At 47.1% G+C, this 22,432-nt stretch overlaps 1 protein-coding gene across 1 annotated transcript in view; it reads left to right on the top strand.

Annotated features, from left to right (window-relative positions):
* Positions 1 to 22,432, top strand: part of adgra1b (adhesion G protein-coupled receptor A1b) — a 132,327-nt gene that overhangs the window by 29,112 nt on the left and 80,783 nt on the right. Inside the window, 8 exon segments of the mRNA XM_030379055.1 lie at positions 7,268 to 7,420; positions 7,423 to 7,460; positions 7,463 to 7,485; positions 17,043 to 17,106; positions 17,108 to 17,208; positions 19,345 to 19,397; positions 19,400 to 19,597; positions 20,578 to 20,735. Of these exon segments, the coding sequence (XP_030234915.1) occupies positions 7,268 to 7,420; positions 7,423 to 7,460; positions 7,463 to 7,485; positions 17,043 to 17,106; positions 17,108 to 17,208; positions 19,345 to 19,397; positions 19,400 to 19,597; positions 20,578 to 20,735 (788 nt within the window).

Genomic DNA, 22,432 nt, shown 5'->3' with positions numbered 1-22,432 from the left:
GCAGTTGCAGCCAACAGCTGTTTGGTCCATCTCTGTGACTTGCTGAATAACCACTTGCTGGTAATGTGCAGGTGATGAGGGCAGTGACATATTCATTCTCATTAGGTTTGTTGTCATTTCCATTAAATGGAGGGTGTGGTAATGAACAGGTTGTCAACGCCACTGGGGTGAATGCGTTTCTTATAGCTTGCTGGTTTCTTTCAACAGTTGGGAATTCAACAAGTGATCCTCGATAGACTCACAGCCAAACATTGTCGATGTCTTCGGCATCTGCCTTAAACCTTGGTGAAAACAGTGGGCGGAAAAGTAACTCACTAGGTTCCATAAACAATTTCACTCCTTTATTACTGTTAATGTAAGGCATGCAATTTCAATTAAGCAGTATAATCTGCAATATAATTGTCGTTTTTAATTCAATAGAAAAATAAGAACCTATCTGGCATACATTTGATCCACTTCCACCTGAAAAGCCTGATATTCAACATCATTACGGTGCTAATTTTAGCGTTAGCGTAGTGAGTGTTTCAAAGAGATTCTTCCCGCACCGAACGGACCCCCTGCCGAAAGTGTTTATGGCTGAGGGATGTGTTGTTTAAACTCGCACTCGGCTGAACGAGGGCGTGATGAAGTAGGTCGATTTCACAAACAGGTTTCCTGCTCCGCGGTTTTCCTTCCACCCGCTGTGAATCTATTGTGCTCAATCAAAGCCCGACGCTAAGCCTGTCAGAAGCGCCCCAAGATTGGGTCCGGATCAGCTCTCATTGTCTCCATGCCTGAATGGCCCTGGCCTGTCTTGGCTTCACCACCTAGCCTGGCCTGCCCAGGCCTGGCCTGGTTTGTTGGCATGGGGTCGTTTTTGGCATGGAGGAAGGTCGTACATTAAAGGGTTGCTTGTTGGAAAGAGGCTTTGGGCATCAAGGCTGCCAGATATAAGCATGCATTTTAAACCAGTATTAAGTTCCACAGGCAGCCTTGTCACATGGCCGGTTTAAGCTGTGGCATCTTGCTGAGCTCAAATCAAAAAACGAAACAGAAATCGGTCCATAAATGTCAGCTTTCGCTTCTAGTGGAAGATTCTGGACAGGGGTGTCCAGAAGCTTCCAGAATGTAATCACAAGCAGGGCGCTTGTAATGGTCTGGCAAATGGGAACTTTGCTAAGAGTAACATGAGTAATAGTATTCTGTGGAATATGAGTCAAATTAAGGTAAATTAGGTTTGGAGGCTTTAGCTGCCTGTCTTTATCCTATGCACACCTCTATGTTTAGACAACGGCCACTGGACAAAGGTTAGACTCTTTAATCCAGGCTCGAAGGGGCTACCCTCCGAGATTCCGGCAATTTATGAGCCTGTATATTCAACCAAGTTAACTATTCCATCGTACATAAATGGTACATTTTTCACACCGACTCCCAAATGTATGTGATTCAATGGAGAAGGTTTCTGAGCTGAAACTGCCCTTTTTTGGTGAAATATTCTTGTTTTTTGGCAACATTTCTCCCTCTCTCTCTCTCCCTTGCCCTCTCTCGCTCCCCTCATTGGTTCAGTCTCCCTTCTGCGCGTTGTCATCTATGGGTGAATTGTATCTTGTATGAGACAGTATCCGGGCCACTCCCTGCATGCCTTACACCAGGGATATGGCTACTGAATGGGAAAACACACACTGTGTGTGAGTATGTGTGTGTGTGATAAAGTTAGTACACACATACTCAAACTGTGTGTGAGTATGTGTACGTGTGCATGTGTTTGTGCGTTTGTGTGTGTGTGTGTGTGTGTGTGTGTGTGTGTGTGCTTGTGTATGTGTGTGTGCGTGTGCATACCTAAGTACACATATCTGTTGCGTCTATGAGTATTCTATTCTATTGATATAGCTGAATATGTCTGTGTTGATGCAGCTCGCAGACACAATGTATGATACTGCTGCACAGACACTATGTGAAACAGCGGCATGAAAATGGGATTCAGGGAGAAAAACGTCTTGCTTGAGAAGCATACACCTTGGATTTAAATTAGATTTGTAGTAATTTGCTGAACCTTACTACTGTTGTTTTATCAAAGATTGGCCTGATCCTCCACAATCCTTCATCACTCAAGCTGCCATGCACCCAAAAATCCACTCTTCTTTTCCAGCATATGTGTGTGCACGTAATCCGACTCCGAGTGTGCTTATTTCACTGACACTCCGAGCTCAATGCAGAGGGCTATCACAGGGGTCTTTCTAAGCAGACCACCGCAAAGTGAGACCACTGCCTGTCTGGGGGCCAGACGGGGTACACTCCCCCCTCCGCTCCGCGGTGTCCATTATGGATTAGAGCGATACAATTATGACACACACACACACACACACACACACACACACACACACACACACACACACACACACACACACACACACACGGGGCAGACTCTACAGCCGTGTCCAACTGCTGTGTTAAAAACCATGTGCTACAAAATCTGCAACCGTACAGCCATGTCTCGAAAACATTGGAGGCATGTAGCCCCCCGTTTGCCTTCTACACGCGGCGCATTCCTGGGGAAGTAACAGTGTTACTCTGCACCTGAGGTTCCTCTGCCAGACGTTTGTACAGTCCATTCAGCTTCATCCGGGGTTGAGGTAGTCTGCACTCTAGCTTAAGGTGATGGGGAGCAGATGTTTGGTGAGGGTGGGCGGGGGGCGGCCTTCAGGGATTCGGAGGGTGGGCTCGAATTTCAGCCATTGAGACCCGTTCTAGGGATGCAGGTCAGGTAGCACTTGTAAATGACGGGGAGCCGAAAGGGGGGGGGGGGGGGATCTGCTACTTCCTTTAGACCGCGATCAGGTGCTTCCTGTTGTAGGACTTTAGGCCGTCGGCTGTTTTGATCAACTAACTAGGCTCTGCTGCGCGGGCTTTGATTCAAACTTTGGCATCAAACCCAGACCCTCTCTCTCTCTCTCTCTCTCTCTCTCTCTCTCTCTCTCTCTCTCTCTCTCTCTCTCTGTCTCTCTCTCTCTCTCTCTCTCTCTCTCTCTCTCTCTCTCTCTCTCTCTCTCTCTCTCTCTCTCTCTCTCCTCTCTCTCTCTCTCTCTCTCTCTCTCTGCCTGTCGATCCCTCTCCCCTGCTATCTCTCTGTCTGTGAGTTGATATTTACTGCATGATGACATGGTGGTGCAACAGCCTCCTTGCTGGGGAGTATCACACGTAAGAGGATAAGATGCGTGCCTCCTGGGTGCCTCTGTATAGGTGCGCTGGTTTCATGATTCTCAAAGTACAGCTCTCCCCCTCCCCCTCCCCCCTCTCTTGCTCGCTGCGTGTCATGTCACTTTGAAGCTTGGTCTCTCTCGCTCCCTTTGTATTTATTTGTGTTCCTCCTGGAGATGAACCGCGAGGCTGAGTCCTGCTCATCAAGAGCGAGCTGGTTGAGGGCCAGGGTCAGGACAGTGATCTAAAGTTACGAGTCCTGTTTTTTGTTAAACACATATTCCGTCACACTTTTTAATAACCAAATCCAGTGAAATTTTAATTTCTTACTGGACAACTATTTAGCTGTATTTCGTAGGATTTTTTGTAACTAATTTAGCCGACTTATTTTAGGGCAGCTTGTCCATAACAATATATTTACAAGAGGCAGATCAGGACATCTTGAGGGCAGAACTCTCAATTATTGTCTAAACAAGTGAAGGGTTTCAATATGAAACACTGCTATCAGCAGTCATGTACTGATAGAAGTCTAATACTGACAAATACTGACAGCTGTGCTGCCTAAAAAGTAATGAATACTAGCCCTGAAGTTCAGTGGCCTAGTTTGGTGTGTGTGTGTTGTGTGTGTGTGTTGTGTGTGTGTGTGTGTGTGTGTGTGTGTGTGTGTGTGTGTGTGTGTGTGTGTGTGTGTGTGTGTGTGTGTGTGTGTGTGTGTGTGTGTGCGTGCCTCGGCTATCCAGTTGTTTGTGTTTGCCTCACTGACTGTATTGTCTCGTCTTCGATAGAGGTCAGTTTCATAGCCTGACTCTGCTGGCTGCTACACAACACAGCCTGGAAGCAAGACACACACACACACACACACACACACACACACACACACACACACCACACACACACACACACACACACACACACACACACACACACACACACACACATCCTGCACATAAACTCAACGATTGATCCCACTTGTCACCTATAGGAACAGCTCCTATCCGCTGCTCACCCGTAGCTGCTCCAGCCCCAGCAGGGTGTGGCAGGCTCCAACAGGCTCAGAGCCCGCGGTCGAGGAGAGGAGCTCTGAATGGTGTCGGCCCCCGTCGGGGCAGCCGCCCAGCAACTCCTCTGACCTGTGCTGGACGCCCCAGCAGACGCGGCCCGAGTCCTCGACACCCCGTGGACCCCCCCCCCCCCCCCGACACTCAATGAAAAGAAAGTGTGTGTTTGTGTGTGTGTTTGTGTAACACGGGGTCGGAGCTGTCCAGAGGTTCTAGGTCATTGGTGTCGGTTCCAATGTAAGAGGGCAGCTCCGGAGCCCCCCCAAGGACGCGTCCCTGTCGGGACGCACCGTTACCATGGTTTTACATTTTCGACCTCAAACGGAACCTGAGTCCTACACACATCGAGTGAACATACACAGCCCCTTCACATTCTGACTCCCCCGCTCCTGTTCGCAGTGGGATTTGTGTCTGCAGTACGCCATTGGCGATCAGGTGGCACGCCTCCGGCCTTCCACTCGTGTCAAGACAGATCCGCTTACATGGCTCAAGCGCCACCCGATTGGCCGGCCCAAACTTTCGGCTCCGCCTCCTCAGGGCTCCCTCGTACCTCTCAAAGTGTCACAAGAGAGAGTGGAAATCGAGGTGAAAAACAATATGACTCCATGTTTAATTTTGGGTTAGCGCTACAAATACGAGGCGGTCAGTGGTGATCCGTGCGCTGTGGGCCTCAGGCTTGGGCTTTTCAGTAAAGATTACATTTGGTCGCAGCCTCCTCTCCTCACCTCCCCCTCCCACGTCCAAGTCGAGTCCGGCATCACCCACTCTTGTCTGCGTCAGATCAGACAATACAGAGATATCATGGAGATAGGGAGCTGTTTCCATGGAAATGGTGTGATGGCTGCAAGCAGGCACAGCAAACACATGAGGTGGACACGGTGCGGTGAAGGCGTTGGTCGTTGGAACAGCTTTCAGGAGGGGCCGTCATCAAAGAATCCATATTTGTATTAATGTAACGTGATTGTTGTATTCGATTATGTTTTTGTTGTATCTCCGGTTCTCTGCTTGGGCCAGAGTGTACTGGACGGTTAGTGTGGCTGAACGTACGTTTCACACCAATAAATTCATGAGCAGAAAACGCTGCCGGCAGAGATCCACTTTGAATGGGAGCTGGAAAACGAGGATACTGGAAACAAGGATGCTTGTGTCTCAAGTATGCCATGACACCGACTTCAACAGTTATTCAAATACTCAACCTGGCACCACTACCACGAGCACCTCTTAACACCACCACTAGAACCTCTAACACCACTCCCTTCCGATGATTAACACCACCCCCAACTCTTACACCACCACCGCCCCCACCACTACCAGATCTAACACCACCACCACCACCACCTCTAACCCCACCACCATCCGACGATTACCATCGCCAATACCACCTTTAACACCACCCCTAATATCACCTCTTATACCACCAACACTACTACCACATCCAACACCACCACCATCCAACGATTACGACCACCTCTAACAACACCACCATCTTTAAAACCACCACCACTATCAAGACCAGCACCACCATTACCAACTCTTACAAAACCCCCCTTAACCTCCGACACCACCATGACTACCTCCAGCCCTGATTACCTCCACCACCACCAAGCGTGCACCACCAGTGTATTCCCCTCCTTGGTGTACCCAGCCAGTGGCTCTGTTTGTATGTGATGTGGTCTAGGGGGATGCAGGCCTCAGTGAAGGGGGGGGGTGGTAGTCTGGGTCCTTGGCGAGCGCTGGGGTAATCCTATCAGCTAGCTGCTTGTAGAGACTGGCGGCGTGGCGGCGGTGGCGTAGGCGCCCATTGTGAACACGTTCAGGAGTCAAGGAGAGGGTGGAGGAGCGCCCAAGGCTACACCCTCCTTTATCAGCCGCTGTTCATCTCACAAGCAGCAGCCTCCGCAGCAAATGCTGCTAACAGTAGGGGGGGGTGGTGTGACCTTGAACGTCTGTTGCGCTTGTTTGTTTGGCAAAAGTCGGTCTGTGTGTGTGTGTGTGTGTGTGTGTGTGTGTGCGTGCTTGTGCGTGTGTGTGTGTCTGTCCACTTATTTGTGTGGGTCAACTTAATATGCATGTTTTAAAGAGAGAGTGTGTGTGTGCGTGTGGTGCGTGTGCGTGTGTGTGTGTGTGTATCTGCAATTTACACACGCATCGATGGATATGTGTATGGATTGGTACACCTTGTATACTATGGAAGAGATTGTTTTTGTGATTGTGGGTGTGTGGGTGTGTCAGGACATGCATGTGAAAGAGCATGATTATGATCTCCCTCCTTGTGTTTGAACATGCCAACAACACCACCGGCTCTATCGTGATCTAAGTGCTGATTATGACGCACTTCTTCACAGCCAGACACCCCGGTGTGACTACATCCAGATCCACCCGGGGGTATAGCATGTGTAATCCACTCTCTCTTCTCTCCCTCCGTCTCTCTCTCAATGGATCAATGGCCTGTGATCTGAGGAGGGATTTCGGTCACACCCGGCATTAACACAGGCCTCCAGTGAATACCTGTGATCGGATTGTTGTGCTATTTTCAGACTAAATAGCAGTGGGCAACCCTTTTTTATCAACCTGTATATGATGCTGCACCACAATAGGTTTTAAAGAATGACAGTGTGGTGCACGGTAATGCTGTAGCTAGGAGTTTGGACTGGTCACAGCAATGGTCTGAGTTGTTTCCCAAATGTTCTGCATCCTATCTACAGTAGGCATCCTTTAGCAAGCTGATCCCTGAGATAAGGTCAAACCGTTATTATGGCCCTAGAAGAGTAATAATAATTAATTTGCTTTTATAGAAGAGACTCATTTGTAAATGGGGTAAATAGTAAGTGAATTGTGTCACGCGACTGGTGTTAACACTGCACTGGATGCGGTCTAACACTTACAATGTGTTATTTCTTGAAAACAACTTTGACGACTCCTGCAGAGTAATTTCCCCCTGTATGTTTATGATCCACCCCCCTCCCTCCTTACGCTTCCTCAAATTGACCCCTTCTTCTCTCCCCCCCTCCCCCCTCTTCCCCTCTCTCTAGACGGGGCCCTGGAGCTGCCCCTCTTCCAGCTGATCCCCTCCCAGAGGCAGCTGGTGTCCGGGGCGACCGGCTGCCCCTACATGCACCCCGCCTCCTACCTGGAGCCCTCGGCTCAGCTGCATTGGCGCCACAAACGGTCGCGCCGTGGCCACGCACGAGGGAGCGCGCCATCTACCTGGAGGACACGCTGCTGCAAGGACCTGCTGCCTGCTCACCAGGTATAGGGGAGCAGAGCAGGGGGGGGGGATCTACGGTCTGGATCTATAAATGCATGCATGCGCACACAATCCATGCGTTTTGATGTAAACGTACATCCGTGAATGGCGTGTTTGGACACATAAAGAAATGCACGTATAAAGGTGGACAATGGGTGCTCACATGGATCAGGGCGACCCTGCATCATGTTCACACGCGCACGTGCACGCACGCACGCAAGCAGACACTTGCACACGAAAACAATCAATCTCTCCCTGTCTCTCTCTTTCTCTCTGGCTCTGTGTCTTTCCCGGTTTCCCTCAGTTTCTCTCTCATTACTCATCCATGTTTTATCATGTCTCTCTGCAGTCTGGTCTTCCTGCTCCTCTTCCTTTCCCTCTGCCTCTCCCTCTTCCTTTTCCTCCTCCTCTTCCTTTTCCTTGCCTCTCTCCCTCTTCCTCTTCCTCTTCCTCCTCCTCCACTTCCTCCTCAAGCTGTCGCTCCATCTCCAGGAGGCGTCTGTTGTGATTTAGCTTAGCGTTATTGGCGCCATTGATTCCGATCTAAAAGGGACAGGACAGAATTGGCTTGGCAGCTCGCCACCACCCCTGGCGTAATCTCACGCGCTCCCCCCCCCCCCCCCCCCCCCGCACCCCCTTCTCCATCATCCCCCCCCCGCCCCAAGGGTGGTCCGGTCTGGACCCCTAGTGCCCAGTGCGGGGCCTGCCCTGCGCTAGGCGGAACAGATGCTTAATCATAATTGCGACCGTAATGTGGCGCCGCAGCCGGTTCACACGCCTAAAGGACAGAACTCTCTTCCTGCTTTGTTTTTTGTGTACGCGCTTGTGTGGTGTGTGTGTGTTGTTTGTGTGTGTGTGTGTGTGTGTGCAGGTTTGACTCTGTGTTTGTTAATTTTAATGTATGTCTATTTTTTTTTCAGATGTATCCATATCCTAGTCTATTTGTGTGCATGCATCTGTGTTTTAATTTTTTGCCTGAGTGTGTTTGTTTTATTTGTGCGCATGGGTGTGTTTTATTTGTGATTACGTTAATGTTTGTGCTTTGTTTTATGTGTCGTTTTATTTGTGCTTTATGTGCGTCTGTTTGCTTTTGCTTTTATCTGCCTGTGCGTTTTGTTTGTGTGTATATGTGTGTGTATTTTATTTGTGGGGGTGTTTACTTTTGTTTTTATGTGCCGGTGTGCTTTATTTGTGTCTAGACTCTACAGTATGTGTGTGTGTGTGTGTGTGTGTGTGTGTGTGTGTGTGTGTGTGTGTGTGTGTGTGTGTGTGTGTGGTGTGTGTGTGTGTGTGTGTGTGTGTGTGTGTGTGTGTGGTGTGCGCGCGCGCGCGAGCGCATGCAATGTCGTTATTAGATGCAGGACTCCCCTCAGCCCGGGCTCGGAGGAAGGAGAGCATGGGTGTTGATTAGTTTAGCTGCTGCTTGCTCCCTCGTCTTCCTCGCAAACATAAATATTGATGATGAGTGGGGACAGAAATATGTCTCTCAGTGTCAACAGGGCCAGCGACGCCTCTCGTATCGCGGTTGACTTGGCAAGCGTCGGGACCATACACAACGAGCCACGCATACATTTCACAGATAAAACCGGCCATTGGTTTCAACGTGGACACAAGAGTGTGTCGATTAGTTGTTGTTGTTTACCGCACTGGGATTTACAGTGTGCTGTTTGTTAATCAGCCCTTGAGAGCGGCTGGAAGACTTTGAATGACTGCAGCGCCAGGGCAGTGCCCCAAGTGGCCCTGGTGTGTCTGGTACACGGTGTACCCCTAATACCCCTAATACCCCGGGTACAACTTGTGGCCATAGTGTGTCTGGTACACATAGTACCCCTACTACCTCTAATATCCCTAGTACCTCGGAATCGGATACACCTAGTGCCCCTAGAGTGTCTTGGTTACATGGTACCCCAATACCCCTGGTGTTAAACGCACATCTAGTGGGCCTCATGTGTGTTACACATGGTACCTCTAAAACCTCTGGTATACAGAGTACCCTCTACGGCCCCTACTACCCAATAGTACCAACAGTACAACCCCCAGCTACAACAAGTACCCCCAGTACCCCTAGTGCCACTAGTACCCCCAGTACCCACTATTACCCCCAGTACCACTAATACCTCCAGTACCCCTTGCCCCACTCGTACTCCCAGTACCATCATTACCCCTAGTACCACTAACACCAACAGTACCCCTACTACTCACTAGTACTGGGGGTGAGTGGGTACCACTAGTACCAGTACCCACTACTATAGTACCCCCAGTTCCACTAGTACCCCCACTGCAACTGGTACCCAAGTACCCCTAAAACCCCTTATACCACTACTACCCCCACTACCCCTATTACCACTAGCACAACCAGTACCCCTAGTACCACTAGTGAATCCAGTACCCCTAGTACCCAGTATCACTAGTACCCCAGTACCCCTGGTACCAGGGTTACCCTCAGTACCACTAATAGTACTAGACACAGCGGCCTGGAGAGGCGGGCTGGTGCTGTCAGCAGTGACTCAGAACGCGGGGCTGACTCCCCTTATTGGGAATTATTTTGGCGGAGGCGAGCGCTGCATAGTTACGAGCAGTGTGCAGATTCCCGTTCACCTTGCAAGGCTTGTCCTCGGCAGCCAATCGGCGTCGCCCCTTTTTTCACGGCCTGTCGGAGAGGAAAGATAAACAGGATTTAGCCCTGTGGCATGAAGCCTCCTCACCCCCCTCCTCCCTCTCCCCCCCCTCCTCCCTCTCGTCCCCCCCCTGTTTGAATGGGTTCGCTCGCCGGGCGCTGTAAGCGCTCAGTGATAACGCTTATTGCTCCCCCTTCTGAAGGTGAGACGTGTGAAAGATACCTTTTTTATTTATTTTTTTGTGAGGTTTTTAACAAGCGTTCGCCTGTGAGCACGGGCGTCTGACCCACACATGAAACGGCGCTCGCGGCTGCATGTGTGCGTGCGTGTTTGTGCGTGCACGAAGGTGTGTGCGTTTGCGTGTGTCTGTGCATGCACGCGCACGCAAGACTGTGGGTATTCGCGCAATGTACTTGACTCCTATTCTCGGAGGTGCAGTGGCATCCCACGTTGTCTTGCTGCTGCCACTGTTTCCTGTTGGCACCAGAAAGGGGCGATACCCCCAGAGAGGTGGTAGCGAAGAGGACAGCACCCCGATTGAAATGCAGCGTGTGGGCCAGAAGAAACACATGCGCATAGACGCACACACACACCCACACAAAACGCCCCTTAATGAGTTCAGGAGACAGGTCAAAACTCCTAGCATTAGCAAGGCCAGAGGCAAGGCTCAGACCAGTGCTAGATCATGTTTCATTAATCAAACATTTGAGAGCCTGGTAGCGTGCTAAGAGGTATCTCTGGTTATCCGTTTCATTTTTAATCAGGCTAATCCCGGGCAAAACGAAAGATCCCATTTTGGATACGCTAGTGAAGCAAAGGGAAGTGTGTTTTCCCCTTCACTTCTCATGCACCTCAGATCTTTCTCCTCTAAGGCTACTGGGTAGAGTGATGGTTTGAAGAACACATTAAGTGTCTTCTATATTAGATGTGAAGAAATAAATATTATCCAATATCCAATATAGTAGGTTATGCCATTTGCTGACCATCTCTAGGATTTGTCTTATCTCAAATGATCAACTTCAGGGGCAGCATCATTCTAAAATGAAATCAAAGTGTTTTTAATCCATCACCTTTTTTTTCTCCAATGGTGCATAACTTCTGCCTGAAATATTCAGTCAGTGATGGCCCTCATGATCATCGGCAGCATCTGTTGCCATGGCGACCCAATTCGATAACATCCACAGGTTTTGCCTTCAAGTTCATCAGCTTATTTCCCAGCAGTTTCACCTGGTCACAAAAAAAGAGAAAAGGAGAGAGGGACGACCTACGAACGTACAATATATATAGACATGGCTATTTATATAATGAGGGATGATTGTGTTGAGTAATATTTAATGTTAAATGTCTTGGCGAGCGAGCAGAGTGAACTAGTGGTCCTGCAGTGTTTCCCGGGATCAATTCATCACATAGAGTGGCGTGGTAGAAGGTTATTGATATGACTCCTGCTTGGCTCGTGTGTAGTGGGGAGAGGTGTCCTTCTATCCAAAAATAATGCCTTTCTGCCTTTGTCACTGCACATGATTTAATACAAGAATGTGTGTGTGTGTGTGTGTGTGTGTGCGTGTGTGCGTGCGTGCGTGCGTGCGTGCGTGCGTGCGTGCGTGCGTGCGTGAAGTTTCGTATGGGTGTGCAGTTTTGTACGGGTGTGCACGTGTGTGTGATTGCCGCTGAATCCACCGGACATGACAGCCGGCGGAAACCTTCTTCCTTTTGTTGTTTCCATGGGGACAGCAGCTACCAAATATGAAAAAAGAGCAAACACCCTAACCCTTATCCTTCAAAGCCCTATTTGTTATATTCAGCCATGAATAGCTGTCCAGGGAGCTCTTTCAAACAAAACATGACATGGCTTTAAGAAGGACACTTTCCCCTTGTGTATATGTGTGCGTGTATCCGTGGAGACAGGGCCCGATCTGCGGGCTGTTGGAAACAGAGAGCGACGGATCAGAGGGCCACCGTCTCGTAAGCAGCATTATGCAAAACAAATTGTTAAATAGTGCGCAAGCGTGAATGTTCCCAATAGGTCCTCCGGGAAGCCCTCCACAATGGCTCAGTGTTGGTGGAGAGGATGTAGGTCAACTCCTACCTCCACGCCGGCTGGGTGCGGATGTCTCTCGCTCCCTTCTGACCCTCCCTCTCTCTTTTGATTCTCTCTCTCTCTTTGACTCCAACAGTTGGACTCTCTCTCTCAGACGCTCTCGTTAGCGGACTATTTCTCTCTCTACCTGATTCCCTCTCTCTCTCGCACTGATTATCTCTCTTTCTCTGTCTCTCTTTCTTTCTGTCTCTCTGTCCCTGTCTTTGTCTCTGTCTCTATCTCTGAACGCTAGTTTCATTCGGGGCGAAGCCAATAACTGCTGCACAAAGAAAGTAATTACCCATACTAATACTACTACTAATAGTACTTGTTGTTGACCAAGGGTCTGGACCTCTTCCTCTTGTTTTGTCTGGGTTTGGGGTTTCACTGGGAGGGAGAGAGAGGCGCGGGGGGGGGGGGGGGGGGGTGTGACCTGCTGCTGCTGCTGCTGCTGCTGCTCTCTCTTTTCAGGCCTATTCACCTCTTTGTTGTTGTTTGTTTTCCCCATTGTAAGGCTGGGATGGGGGGGGGGGATGAAGAGCATAGGAGGGGAGGTGCCCAGCATTTAGACTGCTGGCCCATGTTCACACAGAGAAGGAGAGAGTCACCGTCCCTGTTGTGACCTGTTTCTCCACCAGGGAACATTTTCTGTCCGTCTGTCTCTCTGTCCGTCCGTCCGTCCGTCCGTCCGTCCGTCCGTCCGTCCGTCCGTCTGTCTGTCTGTCTGTCCGTCTGTCTGTCGCTACCTGTGAGTTATTTCTGTTTAATTCTAGGAAGACTGCGGTTACGTTCCACACACTGATGCTGATACTTGGACGGTGCGGAGGAAGTTTCTATTTAGGGCCCAACCAGAGGATTAAACCTCGACTCTGTGGTTTGTTTTCCTTGGAAGGAGATCTGCTGCCGGAGAAGGAGGAGAAAGGGGCGAGAGAGAGTGAAACAAAGAGAGAGACTCGGGGAGGTGGAGAATGCAAGCTAGAGAGAAGGTGGATCTGGAGGTCGAACTGTAAAGGGCTTGTATGATGGTATATTTGTGAGGAAATTGGTGTAGAAAAACAACAAATCATTGGGAGCAAGATATAAAAGCTTTTCTTAATATTTGCGGTTGTCAGTGAAGGAAACTACGACGCTGAAACTGTGTCAGCCAGGCCACTGCTTTAAACACTCTAAACGACACGTCCGGTAACCGTGACAACGTACTCCTGCTGGACATACCTCAGTGGAGGAGGAGGATGAATGAAATACATTGGGTTTAATCATCCCTGTCGACACTGGGCTGTAATGACCGCAGGGAGGGGCAGGAATAAGAAAAATCCTCCTCACAATGACGCCAGAGGTTGACTCATTTCCCAAACATTATTCAGGAGCGCCGTCCAACAAAGCGGGATTCTGCTTTGTGTGTGTGTGCGTTCTATATTTGGTATTCGTCCGTTGTTGTTGCTGTTGCTTAATATCCCATGATTCCGAGAGGCTCCTGTCAGAACAATGACAAAGTTTATTCAACACGGCGGTAAACTGCCCTGAGGGATTGGCTTGAAGTAAATGTTCAAACGGTGAGACCGTAATGCAAATGTTCTCTATGTAAAGCGTGAGGCCCCGAGACCCAGTGTACCTCAATCTGTGTGTTCACATGCATGCCTTTTTCTCAGGAACGACTACTTTAATAGAAAGATGTATTGAGGTTCAGTTTTATTTCCGATGTTAAAAAACGAGGTGGATAACAGTGGGTTGGCTGTGGCCCCGTTTTCTCAGGAGATTACATTATACATTAAAGTGTATATTTTTATAATTTGTTTCATGCTACACGAACAGAGCTCAATGTTGGTGATAATTTAGTTGAAATTTTAGTGAGCATGAATTTTTTAAAGTGTGTCGTTTTAAACATTGTTCTCTGTTTACATTATATAAGACGCTCACTTACAGAATTGCAAGTGTTTTTCAAAGTAGTAGGAGAGAGAGAGAGAGAGAGAGAGAGAGAGAGAGAGAGAGAGAGAGAGAGAGAGAGAGAGAGAGAGAGAGAGAGAGAGAGAGAGAGAGAGAGAGAGAGAGAGAGAGAGATGTTTTCTCTATCACATTTCAGAGCTGGTGAACATGCAATTGAAAATGTACATTCAAATAAATCATTAGAAAAATAGTGTTCAAAGGAGGCTTTTGGAGCGTTTACAAATGAAGTCTAGCAGAGCCAATCCTGAACTGACCTTAAGCTGAACTGGCTTCCATGGAGACATGTAATTGAGAAAATATCTGCTTATGATTGAATATGAGCTATTTCTAATGAAGTTGTTGAATGAGGACAGAATCTTTGGCATCGAGTTTCGGCCTTCATATCAAAACGGTCAATTCTGCTATATTTTATTCAATGATGCTGAGGTGTCCCATATACTAAACATGCTTTCAATACCCAGACAGCAATGCAAACAATACAAGTGTAGATTTACTTTTCTTTGAATGTGTCCCCTTCTATAACATTATCTTAAACTAGAGTTCTTGCAAGTGCATTGCGCACACTCAACCTGTAGTTCCAATTAAACCCATAGCAATAATGTGGTAACCCCAGTCGATAACGTAACAAATTTCTGAGCGCATAATATAATAACATTTTGCCTATAATGTTACAACGTATAAAATCTGTTCACCATAAATGACTCTTAAAAGCATTGCCAACATTTAAATATTTTTTACTGATTATCATTTAGGGGGCCACTCAAGGACATGCAGAAACGTCATCAACACGCCAACTGAAGTGGTGTGAGAAATTCCGACTTTCTACTCCTTATTCACATATAGGGTTATTTACATTTCCTACAGAGAAAATACTTCCTCAGGGGTAATATTATTCAGGTGATTTTCAGGGTACAAATGTCAGGATATGTTGTTCACACATACAGCCCATCAGGAGAATATCAGGACTAACACGTGTGTCTGAAGCAGCTAGTGTGTGAGCATTTAATCACATTATACAATTATTCAACTTATGGTAACAGGGGAAATTGTTCAATGGAAAGTTACTATGCATGCAAGTCAATTATTAAATAGCTTTTTACTGTAAATCAGGGCTGAAAGGGGCATTGACATTTTAAAATACAAGGCAACTACTATTGGTTAGTTGAAAATAATAATCACCATTGAGATTAAACATCTCTTCAAGTGTCCTGGCCAAGACAGGCAGCAGTAGCCTACAGTCACACATAGCATACACACAAAACATAAGAAAAATAAAACAACTAAAACAGTCCGCAGGGGGGGAAGGGGATATAAATATCGTAAGACATTTCGGGAAGCTCAAGGAGGAGGGTAATATTACGTTTGAGCAACAAAGTGTAAAGACATTTCGGGAGGCCAAGGAGAAGTGGTATTGACATGTTTTTGTTGTGTTATGGGGACAGTAGTCACGTTTCCATCTAAAGGTGAAGCAAATCTTTAGAAATTTCACAAAAAATAAATTTGAATTAGGTGCGTTTCCATCAAGTGGTTGGAGCGGAAAACGAAACACATTCCAGGGCTTTTCGTATCCTTTTGATAACATGCTCTCTCTTAGGTCCTGATATTTAGTGGAATTGCGTTGTTGTTTTCCATCTAAAATAGCTGTGATGTTTTTTTCTTCGATGAGAGCATGGAAAAGTTTCAGCGGTCCACACACGTAGGCCTATCTATTATTCACATTGGCCATCTGTTCCATGGACGTATTTAAAAGATACATTGTAGCTACATATTTATAATTCGAAATTCGCCCCAGCCTTTATACCACAGATACTCTACGGTCTATACCATGTTGGACATGCTATAAACCGCATTGTCTGATAAGAGTTTAATTAATTTTTCCCGATTTACCAGCTCTCATTTTGAAGACCATTCGCCGCGCCATTCGTTTCAATGGGAATCGCGACGGTCTATACTTTCAACATAAATTGTACATATTTATAATTTGAAATTCACGTGTGTGTTCTTACCTGCGCGTGTGTCGATGGCGGAGCCGGTATGTTTAAAAACGTAACTTCTTACCTCGGCGAGTGTGTCGCTGCCCATTTCCTGCGCGTGTGCGTGTGTGCGGTGTGTGTATGTGGTGTGTATGTGCGTGCTTGCGGTATGTATGCGTTCGCGCGTGCTGTCAGTGTGTGTGAGCTGCAGGCTGCTTGGCACATGCGCACCTTTGTAGCTTGAGTAACTGGTGCGACAGGCCTGCTATTATAGTAGTAAGATGTCTGCTGAGGTGCGCTGAAGTAGTCCAACCAACAATATTGCATATATTTTGACTGCAATTGGGATTTATTGGTAGATTAATTTCCTGCGTTTTTGACATGTAGTGCACATCTCCATGGTGATATTGTCTTGTTGCTAAGCAATCCCTTTTCACTCAGTTTTATTTATTTTTTATTTATTTTTACATAATATGCCTAATCCTTGATATTAGCCTGTTTGGCAAGGAACATGAGTGAGTCCTTGTCGGTCTTGTATGTTCATCGGTTGAATCAGTTAATTTCCATCGAGGCGGAAGTGTGGCCTGACAAAGAAGACTCAAGCCTGCATTGATAGTCCTGAGTGAACATTATTATTTTAAGCTCCATCACATAGATGAATTCCTCATTTGTTCTTCACCCACACATGTGTGTCTACACGCACGCATGCATGCACGCATGCACACATGTACACACACACCCATAAACACGTGAAACACACACACACCCATAAACACGAACACACAAACACACACACACACACACACACACACACACACGCACACACACACACACACAACACACACACCACACACCACACACACACACACCGAACACACACACACACACACACACACACACCTTTTCAGTGTTTACAGTCTGTCTCCCTCCTCTGTACCCCCTGACCAGTGAGATCTTCCTGTCCAACATTGACGTGGGCGTAGCTGGCGTCTGGGAGTGCCAGGTGATCAGTTTCCCGTGGAAACAGGTCCCGTCAGATGGAAATTGTCGTGGTGGAGACGTCAGCCACGTACTGCGCAGCCGACAGAATGAGCAACAACAAGGGGGACTTCAGGTCAGTGGAGCCTTGTTGTTTACCCCGACCAGGGGGTGTGGGTGGGGGTCAAACGACCTCAGGGTCCGCTGTACGATGTCATGTCCAAGCTGTTCATTATTTGGTGCAGAACAATAATTGTAAATTGGTTATTAAAATACTCGAACAGGCGATGACCACGAGAACAACAATAACAAAAGCAATTATGGTTTCTTGTCATTGGGCACACATCAATGCCCATACCTGGTGTCCCAATGGAAAAAAAAGGAACAGTCGAAAGAATGAGGCAATTCAAGCACGCGACAGGCATCTCCACAAGCCATGGGATGAGCTGCGATGAGATGATCAGACATACGGTGGATCATACACTAAGTGAGAGAATTAAAGTGTCAGAAACTACAACACAGCACGACAGCTCAGCCACTGGATCCCCAGCATTCTTCCATCAGGTGACTTTGTGTCTATGGCGATGACAGATGACAGGCAAAGCATACTGTCGGCACTGCGGTGTGCCTGGTAGTAAAAAAAAAAGAAAAAAAAAAGACTATTCTATTATCATGCGCTTTTAAGTTCTTTGCATGACATGTCTAATTACCACCAACACCACCCACCTTCCTCGCACTCTAGCTAGCCATCCACTGTGCAACAGATTAGCTGTGTGCTGTTAACCAGGCCATCTCTGCTGTTCTAAACAGGCCACCTCCATGCTGCTAAACAGGGTAGCTTTGCTAGGTGAAACGGGCTAGTTTTACGGCGCAACAGGGCAACTCTGCACGGCTTTTGCTATCTAGGTGGATCCCGCAAGTCTGCTGTCAAACGGATACACTCCTGCTGGGATACTTGCTCTATTTTATTGGTTGATTCATGCTAGGCTAATACTATTTCAAATTTGCTTGCAGGCAACACATGATTAGCTATTCCTCGAGATGGGAGCCTTCCATTGGTCCCCAACTGGAAAAAAAAATAGTGAAGTATTCCCATTGCCCTGCACAGTGCTATCCAAGATGACACCGTTACAAAGACACGATAGAAACCGCTCCAATTTATACATTATATATTGCTGGGTAGAATATTGTGATATTTTATTCAAGCTGCGACAATTTGTCATGCTTTAAGCTTTTATTGATGGATGTACGAGGGCGTAAGTTTATCAATCGCAGCAGATGGTGTGTTGATTCAAGCATGTAGTTGATTGTCATGCCATCCCTACTCGCTACTTCTTCTGAAAGTCTGTCTGTCTCTTTCTTTCTCCGTCCCTCTCATTCTCCCTCTCCTTCCCCATCTGTGTGTCCTTCTCTCACTCCCTCCTTCCCTCTGTCCTCAGCCCACCTCTCTCTATTCTCCTCCGCTACCCCTGTGGGCTGTGCTGCCGTGGTGGTTGGAGGAGATTTAATACTGGGGTTACAGCTTAAACCCGGCAGCACGTTTTACTGTCCCTTGCATGTTGGAGCCCACTGTACTCTGACTGTGGCCCACTTCCAGAACCCAGAGACGGGAGGGACCGCGGTGGCTCCGGGCGTAATGGGCTGGTGGAAAATTAGAACCATTCTCTGTCTTTTTTGTAGAGAGGGGACAGATTTCCCCTCTCTGTGTGCGTGTGTGTGTGTGTGTTAGAATGGCTGTCAAAACAGCTTTTGAGCTGTTAACCTTCTACTTTAAATAAAGTCACCTTCCGTTTAGAAAGTAACAATAAAGTAAAAGCGATATTGATTGATTTTTGACTTTGCTCAAAGTTTAACCTCCACTCTGAAACCTGCTGGGAGAGGGTAATGAGTGTTATCAAATATATCTAGCCTAATGAAACACAATTACCAATCTCTTACTCACATGGGAGCTCTTTTCATCAGTCAACAGTTCCCAGGGTGAGAAAAATGGTAAAAACATGAGAAAAAGCAAACAACATCATTGGAAAAACGACAAGGAGCATAAATATGCAGTTATATTTTTATTTAAAGTCCCGCCCTCCCTCTCACCAATATGGGCCCATTCAAAGCACCCAGCTCCGTCTTGAGATGAGACGATGTTACCCTGAAACCAAGAAACGAAAAACTGTTCTTCCTGCTCTTGGAAAAGATTGACCAGAAGGTTAAGAAATAGACGTACCGAAAGCCGAAATTGTCTTTGACAAAAGTCCAAGTTGTCATGTTGTCCTCTCAGGTGGCCGAAGACCCTGGCCGGCATCCTGGCCTTCCTGCCCTGTGCCCCGTCTACGTTGGCTCTGCGCCACACCCGGCCGGTCACGCCCCCGCCCGACACAACCCGCATCGTCAGCAGCGTCCCCCCCCCCAGCGGGCGGCCCCCCGGCCAGAGAAGAAGGCGTGGCGGCGGTGCGACCGGGCAGGCCGCTGGGCCGAGGAGGACTACACCCAGTGCCCCTACGCCAGCGAGCTGACCCGTGCGCTGCACGAGAAACCCAGGTAGAACGGACCCTCGACCTCCCCCCACCCCTCCCCAAACCACGGCCTGAACTGGGGAGTTGGCACTGCTATCTTGATTACAAAACACACAACAACTCACCACGAATTTGAACCGATATACTTTAATTGTCATGCGTTTTGTGTCTGATGTACTTTCCTTTTTAATTATTGTTACCATTATTATGCCATGTAAACAATTAATTTCCGTTTAATGAAATGATTAACTCCCCTGACAATTAACAGATATTATTGAGGTCCAGTAATCTATATACTTCAATATGTTAACGTATTGGGTTTCCATGCTGTATCAGCTTACGTACTTTTTTATTCATCATTCAGCGTTCCCTACAGACTCATTACACACACTACACACATTGTTTATGCTTATTGTAATACAAATGAATCTCATTCTTAGTCAGTATGCACCTCTATTTCCTAACAGATGTTTTAATCACAGGATGAAACACAGACAATAATTATTTCAGTATTGTAGCCCTAGCCCTTGCCAATAAGCAACAAGGTGAATAATTACTGTTTAATTAGGTGTGGGGCGCTTTTCAGAACCAGAATTTATTTTAAACCTAGTCACCTTCAAAACACATACATTAAAGTTTTAAAAGACTAAAATGACAAAACAAAATACAATCCAAAAAATAAGCAGGCTCTCTCATGAATTTAAGACTTGCCAAACTCGGACTACTTTTAAACGGGACTGAATACATTTATGTTTGCATTAGCTTTCTGCTAAATCTTAAATACATTGCACTGTAATTATTTTACTTTGCCTTTTTTTTCTCTTACTTATCCATTTTATTCTATTTGACTTATCTATTTTATTATTTTATGATGATGTTTTTAGTGAAGCACTTTGAGTTTGCCTCGTGTGTGAAAAGTAATATCAATAAAGTTGCCATGCCTTGCCAAAAAAATGAAGTCATAAGTATAATAATATGTATTTTCCTCTCTCCTTGTTTTGCCAAGATGACCATCAACGCCAGTAACGCTAGGCCCTTGGGGCAGCAGTTGGTGGCGCTCACCAGCAGGGCGGCGCTGTTTACCGACGTAATGGACGTCATCTTCGTCACGCACCTGGTGGAGAGGCTCACCCGGCTGGCCGAGAAGCACAGAGATGTAGGAACACACACAACGCACACACACACGCACAAAAGTCCTTCACAAAAGCAAAACCATATTTAGACATGTTGGAACGACACATACGCTCTGTGGTGGGTAAAGATGTTAGTGATTGTGATAGGCAGCCTGCACTAGAAACATGCACAGTTGTGCTTTTATGAATTAAACAGTAATCTGAGCTAATAGGATTTAAAGGGCAACCACATTCCTTTTTCATTTACGCTGACATTTCGGATGTGCACGTTTCATTCCGATTTCAGCAAAAGGTGGGCAGCTACAGCTCCTGTTACAGTAGTGGAAATCTGTTGAGTAGATGCTGCGTGGGACAGAAGAATCAAGGGATTTTTTCCACCAATTCAATTTGATGCGGTGGTGGTGAAAGGGAAAGCGGAGAGATAGATAGATGGTCATGCAGAGCGAGAGAGACACACTCATGCAGAGGTAGAGAGGGAGAGAGACAGAGACAGACATGCTGAGAGAAAGAGAGAGATAAACACAGAGGGGAAAAGTGAGACGGAGGGAGAGAGAGACAGACATTCTGAGAGAAAGAGAGACAACAAGACGGATGGAAAGAGTGAGACAGATGGAGAGAGACAACAAACATGCTGAGAAAAAAGAGAGACAGAGAGACAGATGGATAGAGTGAGCGAGAGTAAGAAAGACATGCTGAGAGAAAGACACACACAAACTGAGGATTGTGGGAGAGAGAGACAGACATGCTGAGAGAAAGAGAGACATAAAGACAGACGGAAAGAGTGAGACATAGGGAGAGAGCGAGAGAAAGACAAAGACATTTTGAGAGAAGAAGACAGGGAGGGAGAGAGACGTGTGCACAGAGAGAAGAGAGACGTGTAGAGAGATGGATAGAGGGAGAGAGAGAGGGGCTTTTTAAAAAGACACAGGCAGAACGACGCGTTCTTGCTCAAAGCCCCTCAATCGATTGTAGACAGCTTAACGTTTTACCTCCTTTCCTTTCGCTGCTGTGCTGCTGGTCGAGCTGAATGGCAATCACCGCCCTGAAGACGACACATGTGCATTCTTCTTGGGAGCGCGCTCTATTTAAAACCCACAAATGACTCCCTTCCCCTATTGTTTCCCGTGGCTGGGAGAGGGGTTATCAGGTTATCGGTGCCTCACGTCATGTTTAAAAGGTCGGGCCTTGCGAGGCCGCAGATAATCCAGCGTCTCCCATAATGAACGGTGGAGCTGCTCATAGCTGTAGCTAGCTGGTGTGTGTGTGTGTCTGTGCGCGTTCAGCCTCCACCGCTGCAGCAGGGTATTTCTTGGATATTCACAGCAGCTTGTATCTTCCCACCATGACCACCCTCGTAAGCCACAGAGGAGCAGTATGATGAAGCAACTGGAAATTAAAAAGGGGGGTGAAAGGAAGGAGGTGTAAATAGCTAACTGTCATCCCAAGGAAGTGATTATGTCCCAACGGTAGGGCTAATCGAAATTAAATCTGCCAGTAATGAATGAAGACACTTTTTTTCCGCCCTCATACTTCGGACTGGAGATTATATTATAAATGTGTCTATTGTTGTCGACGTGATTGATGTAATGATGAGTCTGAGTGTGTATGGCTGCTGTTTGCCTGTGTGTGTTTGTGTGTATATGTTTGTGTGTGTGCATGATAGCAATAAAACACTGCTAAGGGCATCCAGTCGTTATACTACTATGAATATATATTTAAT

Source organism: Gadus morhua, chromosome 15 (genome assembly GCF_902167405.1).
Source record: "Gadus morhua chromosome 15, gadMor3.0, whole genome shotgun sequence".
Lineage (NCBI taxonomy): Eukaryota > Metazoa > Chordata > Actinopteri > Gadiformes > Gadidae > Gadus > Gadus morhua.
The sequence above is the reverse complement of the archived record's forward strand: the minus strand, read 5'-3'. Positions and strand labels throughout refer to the sequence as shown.